At 36.7% G+C, this 21261-nt stretch overlaps 1 protein-coding gene across 1 annotated transcript in view; it reads right to left on the reverse strand.

Annotated features, from left to right (window-relative positions):
* itga8 (integrin, alpha 8) overlaps positions 1–19101 on the reverse strand; it is an 82635-nt gene extending 63534 nt beyond the window's left edge. The window contains exons 1-7 of the mRNA XM_027171778.2: positions 18742–19101; positions 18178–18311; positions 9965–10065; positions 8239–8362; positions 5348–5409; positions 3461–3506; positions 1–105 (exon numbers count right to left, since the gene is read on the reverse strand). The exon at positions 1–105 is cut by the window's left edge and continues 21 nt beyond it. Of these exons, the coding sequence (XP_027027579.2) occupies positions 1–105; positions 3461–3506; positions 5348–5409; positions 8239–8362; positions 9965–10065; positions 18178–18311; positions 18742–18923 (754 nt within the window). The 5' untranslated portion in view covers positions 18924–19101. The remainder of the gene's footprint in view (positions 106–3460; positions 3507–5347; positions 5410–8238; positions 8363–9964; positions 10066–18177; positions 18312–18741) is intronic.
* Positions 19102–21261: the final 2160 nt, after the last annotated feature.

A 21261-nucleotide genomic window follows, 5' to 3' on the forward strand; every position in this document is an offset into this window, starting at 1 on the left:
CGTCTGAGGCGGCTGTCGTCTGCTTCTCTCCTTGCACCTTTCGGAGTATTGCCTTCAAAGAGTAGCCATTCAAGATTTCTGCAACTCCTGCAGTCATCACTTGACCTACACATACACATACACACACACACACACACACACACACACACGTTAACTCAGAGTATATGCAGCTGTTAAAAAAAGCTGCTGCTTGTGTCTATATGATCTATCTTCATATAGATAGCATTTCAAAGAGTGCTAGAAACCATACAAGCAAGTTTACGCACACTGCTAAAGACTTTTTCCTTGTTAGCATAGCCTTAGTGTAATATGAAGAAACTAACTCTGGCCAAAGACACGGCTAATTGGCTACATGAGGGGGGTAGGGAACATTGTGTAAATTGAATTTTTGGCCAATCTGTTCTTTAAAGCAAAGAAAAAGTCTGCTCTGCGAGATAGACAGAGATTACATTAGCCTCCTCCTCTAAAGGTTAGACAAACTCATTATTCTCTTTTATTAGTAAGGCTGCAGGCTACCATGGGACCCTGTCATTAATCTCTCTATGTGTGTGTGCGTGTGTGTGTGTGTGTTTGTCTTGATGAGGACCAAATGGCAAGTATAGAAATATATACTTAAAAGTTTTGACCTTATGGGGAAATATAAAAACTTATAAAGACTGTACCATTTAAAGAACTAGCATTCAGGTATCCGGTGTATGTAGACATCTGCACACTACACACATTTACATTTAGAAGACACCCTCATCCAGAGTGACTTACAACTGAGGGGCCCAGCAGTGGCAGCTTGGTGGACCTGGGGTTCGAACCCATAACCTTCCAATCAGTAGCCCAGCACCTTAACCACTGAGCTACCACATACAGTACACATGTGATCTCAAATGATGCTCTCACACACTATACAATCATTCATGCAGGAATCCCTGTCAAAGTGTATCTGACCCTTCTCTCTTCTCCTCACAAAATAAATCTGAGAGACTTTGAGACTTTTTTTAGTGCAGAGGAAAATGTAGAAGAAATTGACGTTATTGACGAAGCTTATGTTGACGTTAAAGAGAGTGCTGACGTTCTGGGGGAGCGATGCAAAAAAGGAGCAATTTTGTTGTGTTTATTTTGTGTTCATACTTTTTTATCAAAGCAAAGTTCTTGTATTTTTGTCTTCCACCCACACGATGGATGATAAACTGTGTTCAGAAAACTGCTGTGCATATCATTTGAATCGCTGTTCTTTGAGCTAGTCATAGAAGAGTGATTTTTGGTGATGAAACGATTCCTCACAGATAAAATCAAGCATACTTGAATATATCAGAGTTCAGAATGAACCAAAAAGATTCGGTCAGTGGCTGAGAAATCAAAGCTAAAAACATATCATTAGGCTTGGAAAAACATTTGTGTGTGTACATAATTGCTAAATATATACTGGTGACACTTATTATGAAACCCATACTCATAAAGCTTAATAACTGGGCACATAAACCTTAAGCCTTTTTGTAACAAGCATTTTTATAACCCTTATAAATTCCTTAATGCTTTTTAAATAGGTTGCTTTTTTATTTGTAACTTTGGTAATACTTTGGTTATAAAATCCCAGTTTATAAAATGCTTACAACCAATTTAACTTTAATTTGCAAAGAATTATGAACAGTTTTATGAATTTGAGCCTCGAAGAAGGTCAAATACAATTAAAATAAAATACATTTATGGTGAACAAACTATAGGGGAGGAGGTGCGATGAACGGAAACACCCTCCATCTTGAAGCTCATATTTCTGTTGTTTTATTCTCCATAAGGGCAAACACCTCTTTAAAAAGTCAGAAATATAGAGTTCAGGTCAGGATCGATGGCTAGAGCATGGGAAAGGAGAAGAGGATGTGGGCTCGAAAGTGTCAACAAAATTAAGTGTGTGTGAGATCACAATATTTTCCAGTATGATATTCATGGTTTATGCTTAACTGTATTGTTAATGGCATAAAAATATTCTTACACTATGAGCTGCCTTGTCTAGAATTGACTTTAATGGCTTTTATCGACATGTTGGTGTGCTTTTACTAAGGCTACAGTTGCTTATATTACACACTATGTTGCTTACATTACACATTACTCTCTCACTTCCTCATCTGTACACTCTGCTTAAACCTTTAAAACATTACCATAATCTCATAGATCTCTAACTAGCTGATACAAGTCTCTTCTGTAATCAATGCAACTGCAGCATATTGGTGTATCCATTATAGTAGCATGTTGAATTTTTTATTGCTATGACGTTAAACATTATTGGAAAATGCTGTGCTGCTGTTTTGGGGTTGTGGTGGCTCAAGTGGTTAAGGCTCTAGGTTAATGATTGGAGGTTTGGGGGTTCAAGCCCCAGCACTGCAACTGTTGGACCCTTGAGCAAGGCCCTTAACCCTCACTGCTCCAGGGGTGCTGTATCATGGCTGAACCTGTTCTCAAACCCCAACTTCTAAAAATATCCATTAAAGCAGCCTAATTATAGTGAGTAGAGTTTATATCTAGCTTGGTTGGTAGGTCAAATAATTCAACATTTTGTGAAATTATTGCAATTTATGAACTTTATGAACCTGGATGAGGTAAAGGGAATTGCAAAGGAAAAGCTGTCAATTATTACGTGTTAATGTAATTCCAGTTTCTTGTTCTTTCTCATATCTATACCTAACAATAGTAGGAGAAATGTGGGGGGTCTTCAGATCGGCATCATTTACACGCATCTGTTCGAACACACATGGCTGCAGTTAGCCAACAATCTGTATTTATCATTGTGCAAACAAACTTGCATGCTCACACATTTACACGCACAGGCCATATTGTTCTGAATTGGTTACTCGCTGCTTAAAATCAGGCACCGTTTTAATAGCAATCCTTGTATTAAAAACTATTACATTCAAGAGAATTCATCCACACTCTATATACATATGTGTCTTTTTATGGTGGATTAAGTGGAACTTAAAGCTTAAGAAATGACAGAAATACAAGAATTGTCCATCAACAGCTTGTCATTAGAGCATAAACCCTCAGAGCCTATCGTCCATTAAGCTAAGCTGTTTTTGCTAGTTTAAGCCCTTTAGTTAGCTACTGTATTCCCACAGCCCATTTCTAATCATCATTCATGCATTCACTGTGAAGAAACACAACTCTGTGACTCATAAGTCAGCTTCGGATTGGTCGAGCAGCACTAGTGATGAAACTGGGACCGTGACCAAAATTCACTTGGACTGCTGTACGAATAAACCTCACAGGATAGTGACATGTCTTTCTTAATATATTTCCAGTACTGCCAGGAAAAGGAGCAGGATTTTTTCCACTATTTTGGCAGAGATCTCAACTCTATAATTCCTTGAATCAATCTTGAATAACAAGCTTTTTGGTCCATAGAGACTGCTTATGGATTTGATGGACTCACCAAATGGATAGAGGGATAATTGACATAATAGAGTGATTGTTTTACCTTGCCAGTAGAAGCTCCCTGGTCCTCCTAGTACTAATGTCCCGTCCTGAGGAACCAGAAAAGAACATATGAAATTAGAATGAGTTAAGTAATATCCTACCTAGGTTTCATTAAATATGTCTTAAAAAAATAAAAATATGAAATCCATCCCATGTCCAAATACATAATGAAAATATTTTTCCATAATTTTTTTAATTACATCTGACATTTTTCAAGAAAGTTTTTTCAAGCCTTTCTCAAAGTGCTTCATATTTCACAACCCAGCATGTGCAAAATGCATCAGTATTGTTAAAGCTCTACATGGTTAAGTTTCCTGAATGAATCCTAGATTATAACATATCAAAAACAAACACCCTGAATATCCTTACTATACAGTAACTGAAAAGCAGTACCACCAAAAATATAGTATGTCCAGATTCGCAGCGTTCATAAAACAGTAGGTGGGAAATACAAGGATGACCTACTGCTTCCACTGAGATGCTGCAGCATGAAAACAGTGCGCTATCCCATAAGGCAGCGGGAATGGTATGAGATAGCTAAGTGATATACTGTATGTATTAAACATTGTTCCATTGTAATGAACTTATTCTGTTCATACACAACACCTGAGTAAACTGTTTAGGTTTAAACTAGAAAAACCAGCTGAGGTTTTCATGGTTATTATGACATCATAGGTCACATGACAGTGCCAACATGGTGAATGTAGTAAGTCCAGATTGTATTTAGCCCCTTGACAACTCCTTTCATGTCTATCTCATATCCCAATTTCAATTAAAACAAATAAAAAGAGTGTACACGTGTGTTTTATGAGAAAAGAATGTTTTAAGGCTTTGTTCAAACCATCTGGGTGTCCCGGCTTCTAATATAGGCTGAAGGTGGGCAGATGCATTGACATTACTGATGTGTAAAGGTTGAAATCATGCGTATATGCATCTGGAGTATGTTAGTACTGACACACGGATGACAGTCTAACAGGAGAGTGAATAAATAAGTAACACTGAGGACAGGAAGGGAGACATGAACAATTTGTCTACATAAGCAGATGAGAAAATATAGTTATATTAAGAACAGGGAGATGGCGAGGGCAAAAAAAAAAAAAAGACATTGAAGGAAAGGAGGCCTCTTCCTGCTTTAGAAAGAGGTCAGAGGTCACATATCCATCTCTCTCCCTTTCAGCTTGGTTTTCTTTTACCCCTTACTCTGTTTCAATAAACTTATTGTATTGTTCTCATGACACCGAGAGGACGCAAACAGGAAGCGATAGGAGAAAAGAAGGGATAAAGCTGACTAAAGAAATATGAAGAGATATCATTTGAACAAATATAACACACTAAATAGGTGTTATAACCATTTCCAGATTTAATTCACTAATATATTATTCAGGTATGATTAGGATATGATTATTTGATGATGCTATGGCTACTTTTTTAGGTTGTCTATCCTAATGTGTTTTGATTCGTTTGCTAAATTTAACTATGGGAATGTCCTCTGGCAATCAACAAAATATCAACATAAATATTAGGCTTGATTAAAAAAAAAGAAAAAAGCTTTGTAAACATTTCCCACATCCTGATTTTCTTCCTCTTCTGCTTGTATTATTAGCCCTTCATTAATGATACATGACAATTAATTAAAAAAGAAAAGAAAGAAAAAAAAAGAAATAATATTAGGTGTTTTAAGGTGTTTGGTCACCACAAGCAACCAGGCCTACAACAAACAACCTCTTACTGCTCTTACTGTACTAGAGGCATGAACACTATACTTCTCTAAGCAGCTTTCTCATTTTTACCTTTTTGAGATTTGCTGTCATGTTGAATATGCTGAACATCTTGAAATTATGAGCACATACATTACATATACAATGTGGAGTAATGACCGAGCAGTTACCTTTGTGAAGTCCACACTGAAGCCGGCCTGACAGAACCCTTGTCCTTCAGGGTCCGGATTATCTGTACCAAAAATATCAACATCATTATTTTCAAATAATGAAGTAGCAAGTCATAGTAATCATTTAATCACACATCTAATATACATGTTATAAGCACATATACTGTATATGAAACTGATTTCAAGTTCCTTAAACAGCTGCTTACAACACAGTCAAGGGCTAGATGTTATAAATGACCTAGAAGCTTAGACAAGAATTTGTAAGAGTAAAAACATTAAGTAAGAAAATTTTATGTTATAATCTCATGTCAGATTGAACCATATTTCTAAAATGCTTTTATTGCCTGTTTTAGTTTTTGAATTTTGATGTTACTGTAAAGTCTTATAATAAAAAAATAGATAATATATAAACAATGACATTTGTATTAAAATAACCCCAGTACTTTGTAGGTATTTTGCTTTGAGCTGCCAAGCATGTGCATATCATGAACCTAGCAGAGCTGGTTAAATTAAACATTGAGCTCTCTTCCCTGGCGGTGATGCTGTAACGACCTGCCAGGCAGCCACTTCACAGTGTTTATTAGAGAGTCGAGGACTTAATAGCCATTAGAGGCTTATATATCATCCACTAATTCCCTTTCTGAAGTCATTACACTTGTATACTGGCAAGAACAATGTGTTCTGCTAGGACTGACTAGCTGCTAAAAAAATTATACTGACAAATCCATACTTTATGAAGTGACTGAGTCTTTAAGTAAGCACAGAGCATCACATACAGTGATTCAAAACACAAGGCAATCAACTGGATCTCATATTTGTGCTTTTGAAATGAGATAACAATAAAATTGTATTAAGGTAAGGTATAATATGTGGCAACTGAGACACTATTAATGGAAATAAGGCTAATACTCAGGCTAGCTAGTTAGAATGCAACCCTTTATTTTACCAAAACAGATAATGTAATGGAAAACATATGTTGAAAATGAGACAAAACAATGAAGAATATCAATATTTACCTCAGGTGTTTGGAATTTAGTATGCAAAACTTTGTTTATAATTATAAACATTGTTTATAATTATAAACATATAATTTTATTAATAATAATTAATTTTTATTAACTATAATTTTGGTTAGCATGGACGACGGCTGTCATGTTTTTGAAAAACCAAGTAAAGGCTAAAAAAAAAAAAATCATCCGTGCATCATTGGGTTGGTAAATCAATAGCGGAAGCCTGAAGATTTGTTGTCGTGGCTGTACAAGACAGCTGTTTTTTTACAAAGTCAACAAACAGCCTTATCTTTGATTGTAACTTTGCCATCTACATTGTAGAATCCAAAATACTTCCCACACGCTGCTTTTTAGATGATTTGGGGTCGTAATTGTCCGCTCTAGGCAGTTACGCTGCTTGCTGTTATCTTCCATTTTTGTGTCATTAACTTAATTTACCAAAGGGTCAAGGACACATTTAAAACATTTAGAGCAGCTGGTGCTGGATCAGATGCTAAACAACAAAATTTAAAGCTGTCTAATGTGCTTAGGCTGCACATGAATATTCTTATGGGCAAAATATAGGTAGAATATTAATTTTTCATGTCATGTTCGAATATGGGTCAAAAAGTGACAGCCATAGAGTTCTGCTGTATTAGAGAAACATCAACTTGTTTCCAGCTATCAGGAAATGAATGCCACAAGAGCATTCATAAGTACTGTGGTATAAATATTATTTTTCAGGAAATTGTTCCAAAATATTTTAACATATTTCTTTTATATTTCTAGAAAATATTCATACTGTGATTATTCATACTATATGAAAAATATTCATACTACTATTTGCGTTGTGTATTGTCAAGATAAAACTAAGATAAGACCTAGCTCTTTTTAGGATAATAATTATTACACATTAATTTTACCGATTTAACTTAACAGTAGTTTTGAGAGTTAATGATAAATGATAGTTGAAATTATTTATTTATGTATTTACATTGCTGATGTGTTTGATGGGTGTGTCACAATATGTTTTCAAGTGCCATGATGATATATTTTTACTGCATCACCACTAATCATCTCAAACTCATCAAAGCTCATGAGCCGGGCAGGAAACAGCATAAACAAACACTGTACACTGCTTTGATCGCTGTTTATACTGTAGCTGGGTGAAAAAATGCCATGACATCAGGCCTAGTGATGTGGTGTGAGAAACATTGGTTGTGTATTGGTTTATTGTGCCTTCTTAGAGTTGTTCAACAAATAGTGTGTTTGTGATATATATTGAAAGTATATCACATGCAAGTGATTTATTATACATACTGTACATGGATGCATTATGAATAGCTTTATACCGGAAAATCAATCATTGTGAAGGTCAAGGTGAGGGCTAACACGTGCTTCCTCTGAGACACGTGAAGGCACGGCATCTTTTGTGAACTGCTGCACGTGTCAACCGAAAGGATTACAGAACACACTCAGAAGAAATGTATGAGCTCACAGGCAACCATGACTGGTTAATGTCGCTCTGAGTGATGAGGAGGAACAACACCATCCTTCCCCCTCAAAGAAAACAGTCAGCTGGACAGAGTGATAATGTCAGCATTTAAACTTTCAATGTGGTGCTTTTCTGTTGGGAAATATCAGCTGTATTTTAGAAACACTGCCTTCAGCCTTCAGAAACACTGGAAAAGACTGAAACCAAAACCTATTTAGGGATTTCACAGCTTTAGTTGTGACTGCTTATGTAATTCGTGTGTGTGTGTGTGTGTGTGTGTGTGTGTGTGTGTGTGTGTGTGTGTGTGTGTGTGTGTGTGTGTGTGTGTGTGTGTGTGTGTGAGAGAGAGAGAGAGAGAGAGAGAGAGAGAGAGAGAGAGAGAGAGAGAGAGAGAGAGAGAGTCTCACTTGTTCTGCATGGTGAGTACTCTGCATATGCACTGAAGTTCTGCACAGCAACATAGCATGTGCCCACTGGATCCATCTCACCACTGCTCTTCACTGTTCGCCAGTGATAAAGAGGCGCACAGGCCTGTGGACACATACACACACACGCACGCACACAAACGCACACACAAACACACAAAAACATATAAAAACAATAATGCATGATAAACTATACAGCGACTGGGACTCCAAGCTTTTCCTAGAAATGAGGATAATGGTTTACATTACTAGCATGAATTAAATAGCATCAATACAAACAATTAAAAAAAATACTTAAAGTGAAAACAACCAGGAATATCAACATTTACCTCAGATGTGTTGGGTAAATTATATGAAAAGACTTTTGTTGAAGTAAAATGACTCTATATTTTCTATATTTTCATCTTAGCACTGAGAGCTACATTTTAGTGAGTTCAGCTATACCTAGAAACATCAACGAGAAGTTATCAGGATGTTTTGATTTTCAATGTGAATTCTATAAGAGCTAGGATTAAGTATATTTTCCACTATTGATTGATAGAGATTATCAGCATATCACGTTAATTCCAATAAATCATTAAGCTAAGCTTTGTTCTGAATGCTAATTAATTGGAAATAAACAGAACCTTTTAGAATTTTGAAATTTTTAAAACAAAGAAACTCTATGTTAGAGAAAATGATAAAAAATAATAAAATAATCGAATTTTACACCAAAAACATAGGGTATGTCAGGTAACAGGATGCACTCAATGCTCATTATTAATACTTAAATAAATAATTAATAGGGTCATGATACGATGGGATTTTTGTTGTAAATGCTGTTATTGTATCATAGATATGCAAAAAATCAGCCAGGCAAAAGTGAGTGACGTGACCAATAGAATTTTTTTTTTATTTCTGCTGAATTCTATGCACGTTTACTCAAACTGCATTTTTATACGAGAAAACAGAAAGCCGTAGTTTTCTCTCACGTACCACAAAAAAAATGTCAATGCTACCGCTAAACCATACCATGTTGGCACCTCTTTATAATTCTTGAAAAATTCCCAGTAAACAGGTATCTTCTTTGTCTGTTACACTACACACCTCACAATCGTTCTTTTTCATATCACTCTTAAATATATTTTAAATAAAAAATCCTAAACATACAAATACACTAATAATGTATATAAAGCACACTTTTATCTTTTTTTCTCTCTCTGCCAGATTGTATTCCATGTTCATTCCACATCACAAACACCTCCTTGTTTCTGGTCATATCTTCCTAATATGACAGTACAAGATCCTCATTACAAATATTCTCCCACACAAATCTGTCACTATAATCAGAACAACTCTCTCATCTGCGTTATTTACATAGCGATAGAGTTAATATCTGGTATACGATATCAACCACACACTTACACACACGTTTCCAAGAAACCCTCAACAGCTTGAAGATAGAGCAGAGTTTCCCCACTCCATAAATCTTCCTTTCCTATTTAACTGTACATATCTTATGCACAATTTAACATCCAGTAAATCAACCACACGTGCCGTAATCTCACAAACTACCAGCTTTCAAATGTGTATCCATGGAAAGTTAAACACAAGGTCTAAGCAATCCAAGTTTACCATCTATGGAGACATAAAGTAATAAATTACATATTATGACTGATGTAGCCTCGTTAAGACCATTCATAGGGATAACGTTTTCAGAAACACTCACCACGACTTTACCCCTGTGTGTTCGGATAGTAGCTCCAAACCATTGGTGGGATTTGTACTCCAACGGCTCCCGTGTCCCATTCACCTTAACCATCCTGTTATCTGGGAAAAGGAAAGAGAAATAAGTAAGGAATGAGTAAATTAAACAAATAACTAATAAATTGATATAAAAAACAACGAATACATGTATTTATGAGGTTTTCCACCACTTAAAATCAAATCCTATTTTAGACTGTGATTATAGCAGTCTTTCAGAAGTATTTGATAATTATTTCAGTGTACAAAATTGTCCATAGTGTGTGAGTGTGTGAGTGAATGAGAGTGTGTGTGTGCCCTGCGATGGGTTGGCACTCCGTCCAGGGTGTATCCTGCCTCGATGACGCCTGAGACAGGCACAGGCTCCCCGTGACCCGAGAAGTTCGGATAAGCGGAAGAAAATGAATGAATGAATGAATGAATATCAGTGTACAATTGTAATAATGTTATGTAATAATGTAATGCGGTTTAAAACATTAGACATAATGTTTTAAACCACAGTAAAATAAAAGAAAATGAGTAATTGGTGTCAAAAGCATAGGAAGAAGAATATTGCTAGAAAACTGAACCTATGCTCTGTCACAAGAGATGTTTAGCTACAATGCAAATAAACAAATAGTATGAATAGAGATTTTATTACATCTTCTAATTAGCAGTTGGTATATATAATGATAGATATAAAAAGCCAGCCTAATTAATAGCTTGATACAAAATTAATAAAGTAATATTATGAATGGTGCGCTAGGTGAGGAGGTCAGAGATTGTTCACACCATATGACTATAACACAGAAATAATAACTACCATGAACTCTTGTCTCAACAGATTTCTGTGTGTTCTAAATAGTAACACTATTTTGGACACAAATTATGGGCATGAGGACTTGATAGAAAAATCCTTGTTTTATAACAATTACGATAAAAAATGCAAAATCTTTGTATTCAAAAAACGTTTTGTTTTTCACTATAGAATATTTGGATAAGTGAGAGTTTGTGTGTGAGAGAGAGTATATTTGTGTGTGTGTGTGTGTGTGTGTGTGTGTGTGTGTGTGTGTGTGTGTGTGTGTGTGTGTGTGTGTGTGTGTGTGTGTGTGTGTGTGTGTGTCTGTAGGGGGTTCAGCATGTTCCACTACAGACCTCGGGTCACACAGCTGGCTCTGGTTAAAGTAGAGTATGGCACAGTCTACACTTCATTAAAATTCAAGAACATTAATCTTTCATCTGTCTCCTCTTCCTCTCTCTGTCCTCCTATTACACTGTCCATTACATTAACTCAAATCTGTCAGAAGACACCGTCTGTGCCAGTCCTGTACATCGCTAGATATGGTGATATATTTCCTTTTCTGCTTATAGATGGTTAATAAGGGCTCATCAGATGGATGGATAGATGGATGATACATTAAACACAAAATGTTCATCTGTTACTCGTTATTCACAAAACACAAGATTTAGGATTTAGCCTGCATCCACTATGTATTTGCCCACTTCCAGACTAACGTAAGATGAGGAGTTAATCATGATATTGCTATATGCTTAAATATTCAGTAATACATATCATAATTACATAATTACAAGTGTTTCAACTCAAAAAGTTTTTATTCTTCTTATACTTTATGATGGTGGAAATACTGTATGTTATATGGACGATATATTATATGCTGTGTTTAGCTGCATGAAAGGGGACACAGGTGAGAGAGACATGTGACACGGAAATCTGGGGGCTGATGGGTAATTTAGTTCAAATACTTTTCCTCTTCAATTTGTTAATGATCTCATTAATTTCATTAACAAATTCATAATTTATAGTTTTATCTGTTTATATTTAAGGTTATGGTGTAAAACGCTCACTTGAAAAATATTTGCTATCACTTATGTTATAGCACCTGCAAAGTCATTCCATCGCCAGACTTTTTACAGAAAAGAATGTAAGTGCAAAGTCTTTTGTCTTTAGATATCTCTGTCTTATTGATGACTTCTGTAAATGTTAAATATCTCCTTACAGAAACCTACACAATAGTAACAGTTTATTTATGTGTTATATATAGACTTTTTAATAGAAATAGAGACTTTTCAGGCTCACTATGTGAACCGTTCATCAGACAAGTCAATGCGGATGAGTTTTTAATACTAAAATGATAATAAAAGCAATAATATCAACTTGAGATTTGAATTATAGACAGAACTACTTTCAGGGCTGCAATTAGTAAATGAATAAAAAGCTATTGACCAGTCAGTATTGAAAATTTAATAGGTCCAAAAAATTCAAAAATTCAAAAATATAAAGTCCAAAATTCCTCCCTCTTATTTAAATGTTCCTGTCATTTCAGTTTTAGTTATTTCACAATTTCACTAGACTATTTTATCTTTTCTAAAAACGTGTCATTATTATTACATAAACATATTATTATTATTATTATTATTATTATTATTATTATTATTATTATTATTATTATTATTATTATTATTATTATTATTGCTGTGCATTCTTTGAATTCTAGATCTGTTTTAATATAATTGGTTCAATAGTCTCTAAATCTATACTTTTTGAAAGTATAAAAAGCCCAGGGTTCAATATAGAACCCCAAAGATCCTCTTTGTATAGCGCTTCATTATCTATTGTTGAAAACACTGCAGTTTCAGCAGTACATCATCAAAACATAGGAAAACTACACCAGAGTCCTAAAAGCACCAAACATCCAAAAACTCCTCCAAAAATCAAAGCTGTCATCCAACAAAGACAAGAAGCATGCATCCCAAACATCCCTCATGTCTTAATTAAACCCATTCTGCTGGTTTCTCCTCAACAAACTGCATAAACAAACAGCAGGGGTTCATTTAAGAGTTCAGTGCTCAGTGACCTGTTTTACTACACACTCCAAAATACAAGCCAAACAATGTCAGCTGCTTTTAAAAGCTGTAGGACTCCGCTGTTATTATCGTTGTGTAGCGTTGGAATAATGAGACAAGACCATTTTTTTATACCTTCAAATAAACCAGAGTGAAGTGTGTTAAGTATCAGACTTGTTTATAGTCCATATGTGTAGGTCTTCTTGATATTAGAGTAAGAATATCTGGAAACATTCACACCGTATCGGTTTATCCATGTTTGATAGTTTATGATATACAAAAACCAATTATAGATTGTTGCTTGAAAAGGGAGTAATAACTGGTCTCTAGCCATTAAGGTTGGAAATAATAGCTAGTTTTCACACTTAAAGGCAGGGTCTCCGAATTTTGAGAAATGCTTCAGAAAACTGAGTCGGGCCGAATAATAAACAAAAATCAAAACAAACGTGTAGCCAATAAGCAGAAAGGGGCGTGTCTTGTCAATATGGGCGGAGAGAGTGTCCAGTGCACATGTGTGACATTAGCAGAAAGCGGTTTTAACATTGACATGGAGGATAAAAACAAAGAAAGAAAGCGAAGAAAGGCTTACGATAAGACAAGAAGTAGGACCCGTGTTAATATAGGATCAGCTTTCCAGCGCTGGAGAGAACTGAAGGAGCGGGAAGTTGGCCGCATATTCACAGATTGGTGTTTCCCGAGTCAATAACTCCTGAGCTAAACGCTGTTACCACACAAATAACACCTCTTTTCTATCATAGTAATGTAGAGAAGCAGCTACAACCGCGTTTGCTAGTTACAGCGCTTAGCTCAGGAGTTATTGACTCGGGTAACTCCAATCTGTGAAAACCGAGGTCGCTTTTTTCCTTCTCGATAGGTGAGTAACGTTGATTTTGCTTTGTTTCACAGAACTAATGTATGCCGTCCTTTACATGATTATGCTTGTGTGTCATTTTTGCTTGTTTGTTTATCTGCAATCGTATTGTTCTTCCCTTCAGCTATGATAAAGGCACATTTCTTTCCATTAGTTGCCTGGGTTGCGTATGTATGTATGGGCAGAGCTATGAATACAGGGGTGGGACCCATTTGGGTTAGGGGCGTGTTTGTTTTGGTGATTTCAAATGTCAACATTGGCTTTCAAAAATCGGAGACCCCACCTTTAATCTCTGTTCACACATACAGAGATATAATTACTGTATGTCGTCAGTCGCTGTACTATGAAGTCATCAATAGGGGTTCCTACTACTGGATGCTACAGTAATAACGTTTATGAATAGTAGCACAACTAGCATTCCACTTGACCAAAAATTTGTTTTCTTACTCAAACATTCCAGTTGAAGATTTATGATGTGTATAAAAAATACTTTGTCCTGTCACTGGACACGCACACATCTTCTCACCAATGTTAAGACTTTGCAACACAAAATACGGTCAACAAAAACAGCAGGCTCTATGCATGAGTCTCTAATGCTTGCAGTGAAGGAAAGAACTACACAAACATGGCAGAAAAGTGACATGATCATAAATACCAAATTCTTCATGTTAGTATTCAGCTAACTAACTAATTAAACAAACAATTAGATTTGAGTGCATGTGATTCGCAGTTAATCACATGATGTCTATGTAAGGAAGATCCCACAAAACGCTGTTCCTTTTAACTTGCAATTCTGAAATCTAGCAAATATCAAATGTACTACAAATGACGTACATTGAAAGGATTGTGAGAGCTGATGTTCTTTATGGCTGAAATACAATCCATTTAAATGGCTACAAAGATTTAAGAAACACAAAACTATGATAAAATAGTTAATTAATCAAAATGATCATCAATTTTATATCAACACGTGCATACAGACTAGAATAAATGTGGAAATCATGAAGAATGTTTTTTGTTTTTTTTAACTTAAAGCGGTGGAATGTGTCTGGTGTAACTCTAGAAGAGGTAGATATGTCACTTTGTAAGTCTCTCTCTCTCTCTGTGTGTGTGTGTGTGTGTGTGTGTGTGTGTGTGTGTGTGTGTGTGTGTGTGTGTGTGTGTGTGTGTGTGTGTGTGTGTGTGTGAGTGTGTGCACACCAAACAAGTGACCTCAGGTATGTGGTACTTTACAGTGTATCAAATGCATTTAACTCGCTTCAGCTTTACTGCATTGGTCGTTTATCAAAGTTGACAAAGGTGTAAATTTTCCCAGAAACGACGTCTGGATGCCACGGTGAGATCAAGGGTCACAACAACGTGACTAATGAATCTGATAATGTGTGTGCATATACTCTGAGTTGGCTGAGCAGAAAGGCCTGGGGTGGTGGTGCTGTTGGTGGGGGTTCTAAAGTGTTTCTCGGTATCTAATAAAAAGCAGACACCTCTCCTCGAGAGCCAACCTTGCTGGCTGAGTTCCATTTATTCCCCATGTGTCCACAGTTTTTTTTAAGCGTCTTGTCCCTGTCTTCTTGTCTGTCTCTTTTTCCCACCTCTTCAGCATTTTCCCCCCATCTAAATAACACACCAGTACTTCTTTCATGTCGGTGTGTAGACCTATAACTCCAGCTTATTACCTGTAAACAGATACAGGCTCTTTCCTATGTTCCTCCACAAACAAAAAAAAAAACTTTGTAAATGCTTGTACAAAAAATTTGTACAAAATTTACAGGCATTCAAATTTGAAAAATAATTTATCGAAAAGTCCATGGTCTGCTTTTTTAAGAATAAATTGTGTATTAAATTATAAAATTAACCTTCAGTTAAAGAATTCAAACAGTGTCAAATTATTCAAACCAGATTATCACCAATGAATAGCAATAGTCTCTATTGGCAAAAATACTGCATTGTACAATAGTGTCCAATAATAACCTCCTCAATTGCATTTATCACATCCATGATCTAAAATGTCTAAGACAGTAAAAACATGAAGTGTATCCAACTGAACCGGCTGTATCGAGCAGTTACTTTGTCCTTACAGAGTTTAGCTTAAATGGAGATCAACTCAGCATATAGATGATGATGAAGCTCAAGTTTAATTGTCAAGTGATGAGACAGACTGATGTGGAAAATATGTAGCTTTGGTTAAAGACATGCTGACTTTTTTGTCCCCTCTTCTAAAACTAACAGTCTAGAAAGGAATCTAGTAATTCTTCCTTTTTAGGTGGATATTGGGGATTGTACTGTACATGATACAGATCTCTAGCTCACATCACAGCTGCTGGTTACGCGAGTTGAGAAAGCAGGTTTGGTCGACTTAGCAACAGTGTGCCGAGCCTGACTGAGTTGAACTTTCACAAGAAGATGACCACAATGTCCAATAAGTGATCACCATTGTATGGGCAATGTCCAATCAGTGATCACCATTGTATAGGCATTGTCCAATCAGTAATCACCATTGTATTGCAATGTCCAATAAGTGATCACCATTGTATTGCAATGTCCAATAAGTGATCACCATTGTATTGCAATGTCCAATCAGTGATCACCATTTTATCGCAATGTCCAATAAGTGATCACCAGTGAATGGGAATGTCCAATAATTGATCACCATTGTATCACAATGTCCAATACGTGATCACCATTGTATCACAATGTCCAATAAGTGATCACCATTGTATGGCAATGTCCAATAAGTGATAAACATTGTATCACAATTTCAAATAAGTGATCACCATTGTATTGCAATGTCCAATTGGTGATCACCATTGGTATCGCAATGTCCAATAAGTGATCACCATTGTATTGCAATGTCCAATTGGTGATCACCATTGTATCGCAATGTCCAATCAGTGATCACCATTGTATCTCAATGTCCAATCAGTGATCAACATGTATCACAATGTCCAATCACTGATGACTATTAACTCATAATAACCAATCACTGATCACCATTGTTTCACAATGTCCAATCATTACTGTTTCGCAAAGACTAATCCCTGATCATTAGTGTTAAAAAAAAAATCACACATCACTTGTTTTGCACTGATCACTGATCTTTGTTTTAAACTTTCTTCCTGGCCACATGTACCAGTACTAAAAGCAAGTTATTCTTAACCTTTATAATTAATCCTTTAAAAAAAAATTCTATCTCCTTACTACTCACTATAGCACTTATTCTTTTTCTATATTCTTCATAGAAGTCATATTATTTTCTACATATCTAAATAGTTTGTTCATGGTGCCATAAAACAAAGGCATCTTCTTTCTTCAATAAATAAATGATAGTATATTCACTCTCACTTTCTTCCATTCATTCAATCATTTGCCTTAACAGTTTAGTCTCACAAACACTGGTAGAAGGTAGAACAAGGTAGAAGAATTCTTCAACATGGATGAGATGCAAAGCCCATGCATATATAAATTCACACACTAATTCACACCTAGGGATGATTTAGTGTAGGCGAAGAAACCGGAGAACCAGGAGGAAACCCATATGGACAGAAAGAGTAACCTGAGCTCAGGATGTGCATTACTGACAGGACCTAATAAGTCTTGTTATTTTGTTGCATCAATAGAGCGTGCATAAGCAACTCTCACTTGAGATGAATCATCAGTATTGATGTTGAATTCACATAAAGCACAAATCTATTAGACTGACTTTGCCCTTAAAGGTAACCCAACCCTAACATGAATGAGCCATTTGGTTGAGAACAGAGCATCTCCGACACTCACATTTACCGGTACAAAACGTCTGACACATTCACACGCATAGAAAACAGCCCAGAAACCACAAACAGCATTTGCCCTGCAGCGATCTTGGCATCTGCTTCCCATATGACAAGCGCAATTTAAACGTGACCTCACGTCCACCCAAGATCCATTTGCGCTTAAGCCGGTTTGACTCCGTTGCATTTTCATTGAACCCACAATCATAACTCATAACATAAATCGAGCCTAAAACTAAGAGGAGTACACGGAAATAGTAAAAAACAACAACAACAACAACATCGTGTTCGGGAATATGCACCCAGGACCCCTTGTGCGTCAGGGTGCCAACTGCGTCACAATACGCATGGAGGTAAAGTTACGCGCCTTTCTTGGGGAGCGCGTAATAATTACTCCGTTCCACCGGTTTAAACCAAACCATATGCGGGGAAATTAGCTCGATCTTGGATATGGGTTTTGATCTTTTTATTGTCTGAGCTTGAATGTGTATAAACTTAGTATTTAGCAAATATCTGAAATCAAAGAGGACTGAATAAAAACAAAGGTTCATTTTATTCGTGCATGTTATATTCTGTGGGTGAATAAAAAGTAACTGTGATCTTTGCATCCTCCTCGAGCTATGAACTCTGCAATACAGACAACATAGAACATCGTGTCATTGGTGATCAAATGAATGATCACAACTGAGTACCCACTTGCTTTATCAAAAGGGATCTCGCGGCAGGAGTCCTGCTCTGATGGGGGCCAGGAGCAGTAATAAACCGCACCTCCTTCCACAATACCGGGCTGGGTGGTGTTGGCTTTGGGAGCCCCGACCAGCACTGACACACTGGGGAGAGAGAGAGAGAGAGAGAGAGAGAGAGAGAGAGAGAGAGAGAGAGAGAGAGAGAGAGAGAGAGAGGATGAAGATTCCATTAAACTGAAGCTACTTGGACCAGCATGTAACACCAACTGTGCATTCACTTAAGACTGCAAAACTCTGAAGTCAGCATTTAGGAGTAAATGCATCTCATCTCTGCCACACAGAGGTTTGTTTTACAGTAAACAGATGGTGCACCAGGTCACTGACGTTCACATCTTCATGGAATTTCTGCATCTTTGCTTAATGCGTAATTGCTAAAACGTTTCATGACGCACGCATCTGATCTAAGGTGAGATGCTATAAATTGCTTTCCCGTCAATTCATTACATAAAACTCACAAAGACAATGCATCTAAACGACTGGAGCCTATATTGCACAAAGTGTCTGTGTAACTCACGCGCTCCTGTCCTGCGTCGGATGGTAAAAGTCCACTGAGTATCCAAAGTAACTCCCAGCGGCTCCACTGAACACAGCGGGATTTTCCACATCCAAGTTGAAAGCAAGCATTCCGCAAAGAAAATCAGATAAGATTAGACTAACTGAGATTAGACAAGACGCTCGAGCCTCACGCGCCAGCATCGCTGCACTCCTGGTGTCAGACACAGACTAGGATTCGTAACCAACGCAAATACAGTTTGCAGAATTTCCCGTTATTTTCACAAGTTCGGCTGTCAAAGTTCCTGCGCGTGCTCCATGCGCTCCGTTTCATTCAGCTGCGCGCGCCTTTCCCGCCGGACTGTGTGTGTGCGTGTGTGTGCTGCCCGCGCACACACCATTATAACCAGCTGCGCGCGAGCCCGGGCTCCTACACCACATCACACAGCGCGAGCCCTCAATACGTCATTCGGCCAAGTCCTTTTAAGGAAACAGGGCACTTTGGAGAAAGGCGTGAGATGAGATGAGATGAGATGAGATGAGCATTTATTTTTAAAAAAAATGTTTATTACAGTTTCTAATTTTATTTGTCTGTCCACAATTAGGTTTTAAATACATATAATATGTTATTTATTTATTTATTTATTTGTGTGTGTGTGTGTGTGTGTGTGTGTGTGTGTGTGTGTGTGTGTGTGTGTGTGTGTGTGTGTGTGTGTGTGTGTGTGTGTTAGGGGGTGAAGTGTGTCATTAGTTATATCTCATTATCTTGACTTTACTCTTAAACCTATAAAACATATTTAGTATGTCGTTACATCATGCAATATCATCTATATCATGCTATATATATCATCATCATTATTCATCATGGGACTGGGAAGTTCACTAAAGAAAACTAAAGCCCATTGAATTGTCATGTTCATGAAACAATTCTGAGATGATGTATACATTGTGACATGGTCTGTGGCATGCAAGCAATGATCCATTTGTACTAACATGTCAAAAGTGTGCCAAGGTCTATTATCCAAAATAAATGAGAGTTCACTGCTTTGTGCTCTTTTATCTGGCTTTCGAAGAAAATTACAATATATGATAGAAGATTGATCAATGATCAAAAATCATGCTTGTAATTTCAAGATCAAGGAGGTACACAGGGCTATGCAAAACTAAAACAAGCCCACATAGATGAAAAATGTGAAATTTTCCATGTGAGAAAAAGAAGAGATCATGCATGAGCACAGCAAAACCCTGTTCCAGCTGAATGCAGTGAGCTATTTCAAATCTAATTTTGTATAATGACTAAGTTGTGCGTCTGATTTAGGTGGTCATATGTATATACTCCTCTACCGGATGCTTTCAAACATGTGTGCCAGTTGAAAATAATTACTGGGAATTAGGGAATTGCGTAAAGTGTGTGTTAAGTGGGAATATAACCCTCTCTACCGTATGAACACAAGCACTGCGGGTGTTTTGATGCCAAGCCGAGATCTCACAACTTTACCGACTTGTTCCTAAGTAAAAACTAAACATAGCTCCTCACATCCCAGAGTAAAACACAGCTTGCTGACAGACACAGAGTGAGCATTCGGAAGTCAGATTACACACAAAACCTCATATTACAGCACCAAATAGCAGGCTGTGTTAAAATAGTGCAACACCGACATATAGATATAGATGGTAGGGTGCGATTTGAGATACAACCCAATTGTTAAATTGGTCTAGAGATTAAATCTGGTGAACTGATGATAGAAGAAATTCATTCGCTTTTGCATTAAGGCTGCATTCAACAGTCAATACAAATTTCTTTGCTGACTTCCAACATAATTTGGATATAATCTTCTTTTGTGCTTTGTTTAGTTTTGCTTATTGAGTTCTAGCAAACCAAATTATCAGCAAAAATATTGTGTAGCAGTAAAAGAATCGTATGAGACAAACCAAATTAGCACCAACAATATCGTGTAGCAATAAAAGATTCTTCTATCTTGTATATTGATTAATGTTATGAGACAAGTAGAAGCACCAGATAACAGGCTCCTGTTGCAAGTCAGCACATTGCTAACACAAAACTGATGTAGATTTTTGTTGTCAAATATATCAGTTCCTTCATCTCACTCCTAATTCTAGATTCAACTACATTTTCATCAGATTGCGTTCCTTGCCGGAGGAACAGCTTTCTACGAGGACATTTCTTGGATACAGTCGATCCAAGCTCCAACGAATATTGGGCCACAGTGCAGCCTTAGAGCTCGAAAAACATGCATAAATCTCTTGCGTTTTTGATTTGTGAAATGTTTTAATCAAATTAAAAGCCACTGATTTGATAGAGAAAAGCCAGAACCCCAAATTACACAGAGAAACATAATAAAAATGGGTGTGGTTGATGTCGAACAAGGATGTTAATCATGTTTATTGCTTAGATCAGTGACTTGCTTTTGTCTTTGTGAATTTGTCATTAGTCAAATGTTTTCACTTAGACTCATTTATATGTAAAGCTGCAAGTTACAAGTTAATCTACAGCAACAGTAAAACCTGGTTGGTATAATTA

Source organism: Tachysurus fulvidraco, chromosome 25 (assembly GCF_022655615.1).
Source record: "Tachysurus fulvidraco isolate hzauxx_2018 chromosome 25, HZAU_PFXX_2.0, whole genome shotgun sequence".
NCBI classification, from domain to species: Eukaryota; Metazoa; Chordata; class Actinopteri; order Siluriformes; family Bagridae; genus Tachysurus; species Tachysurus fulvidraco.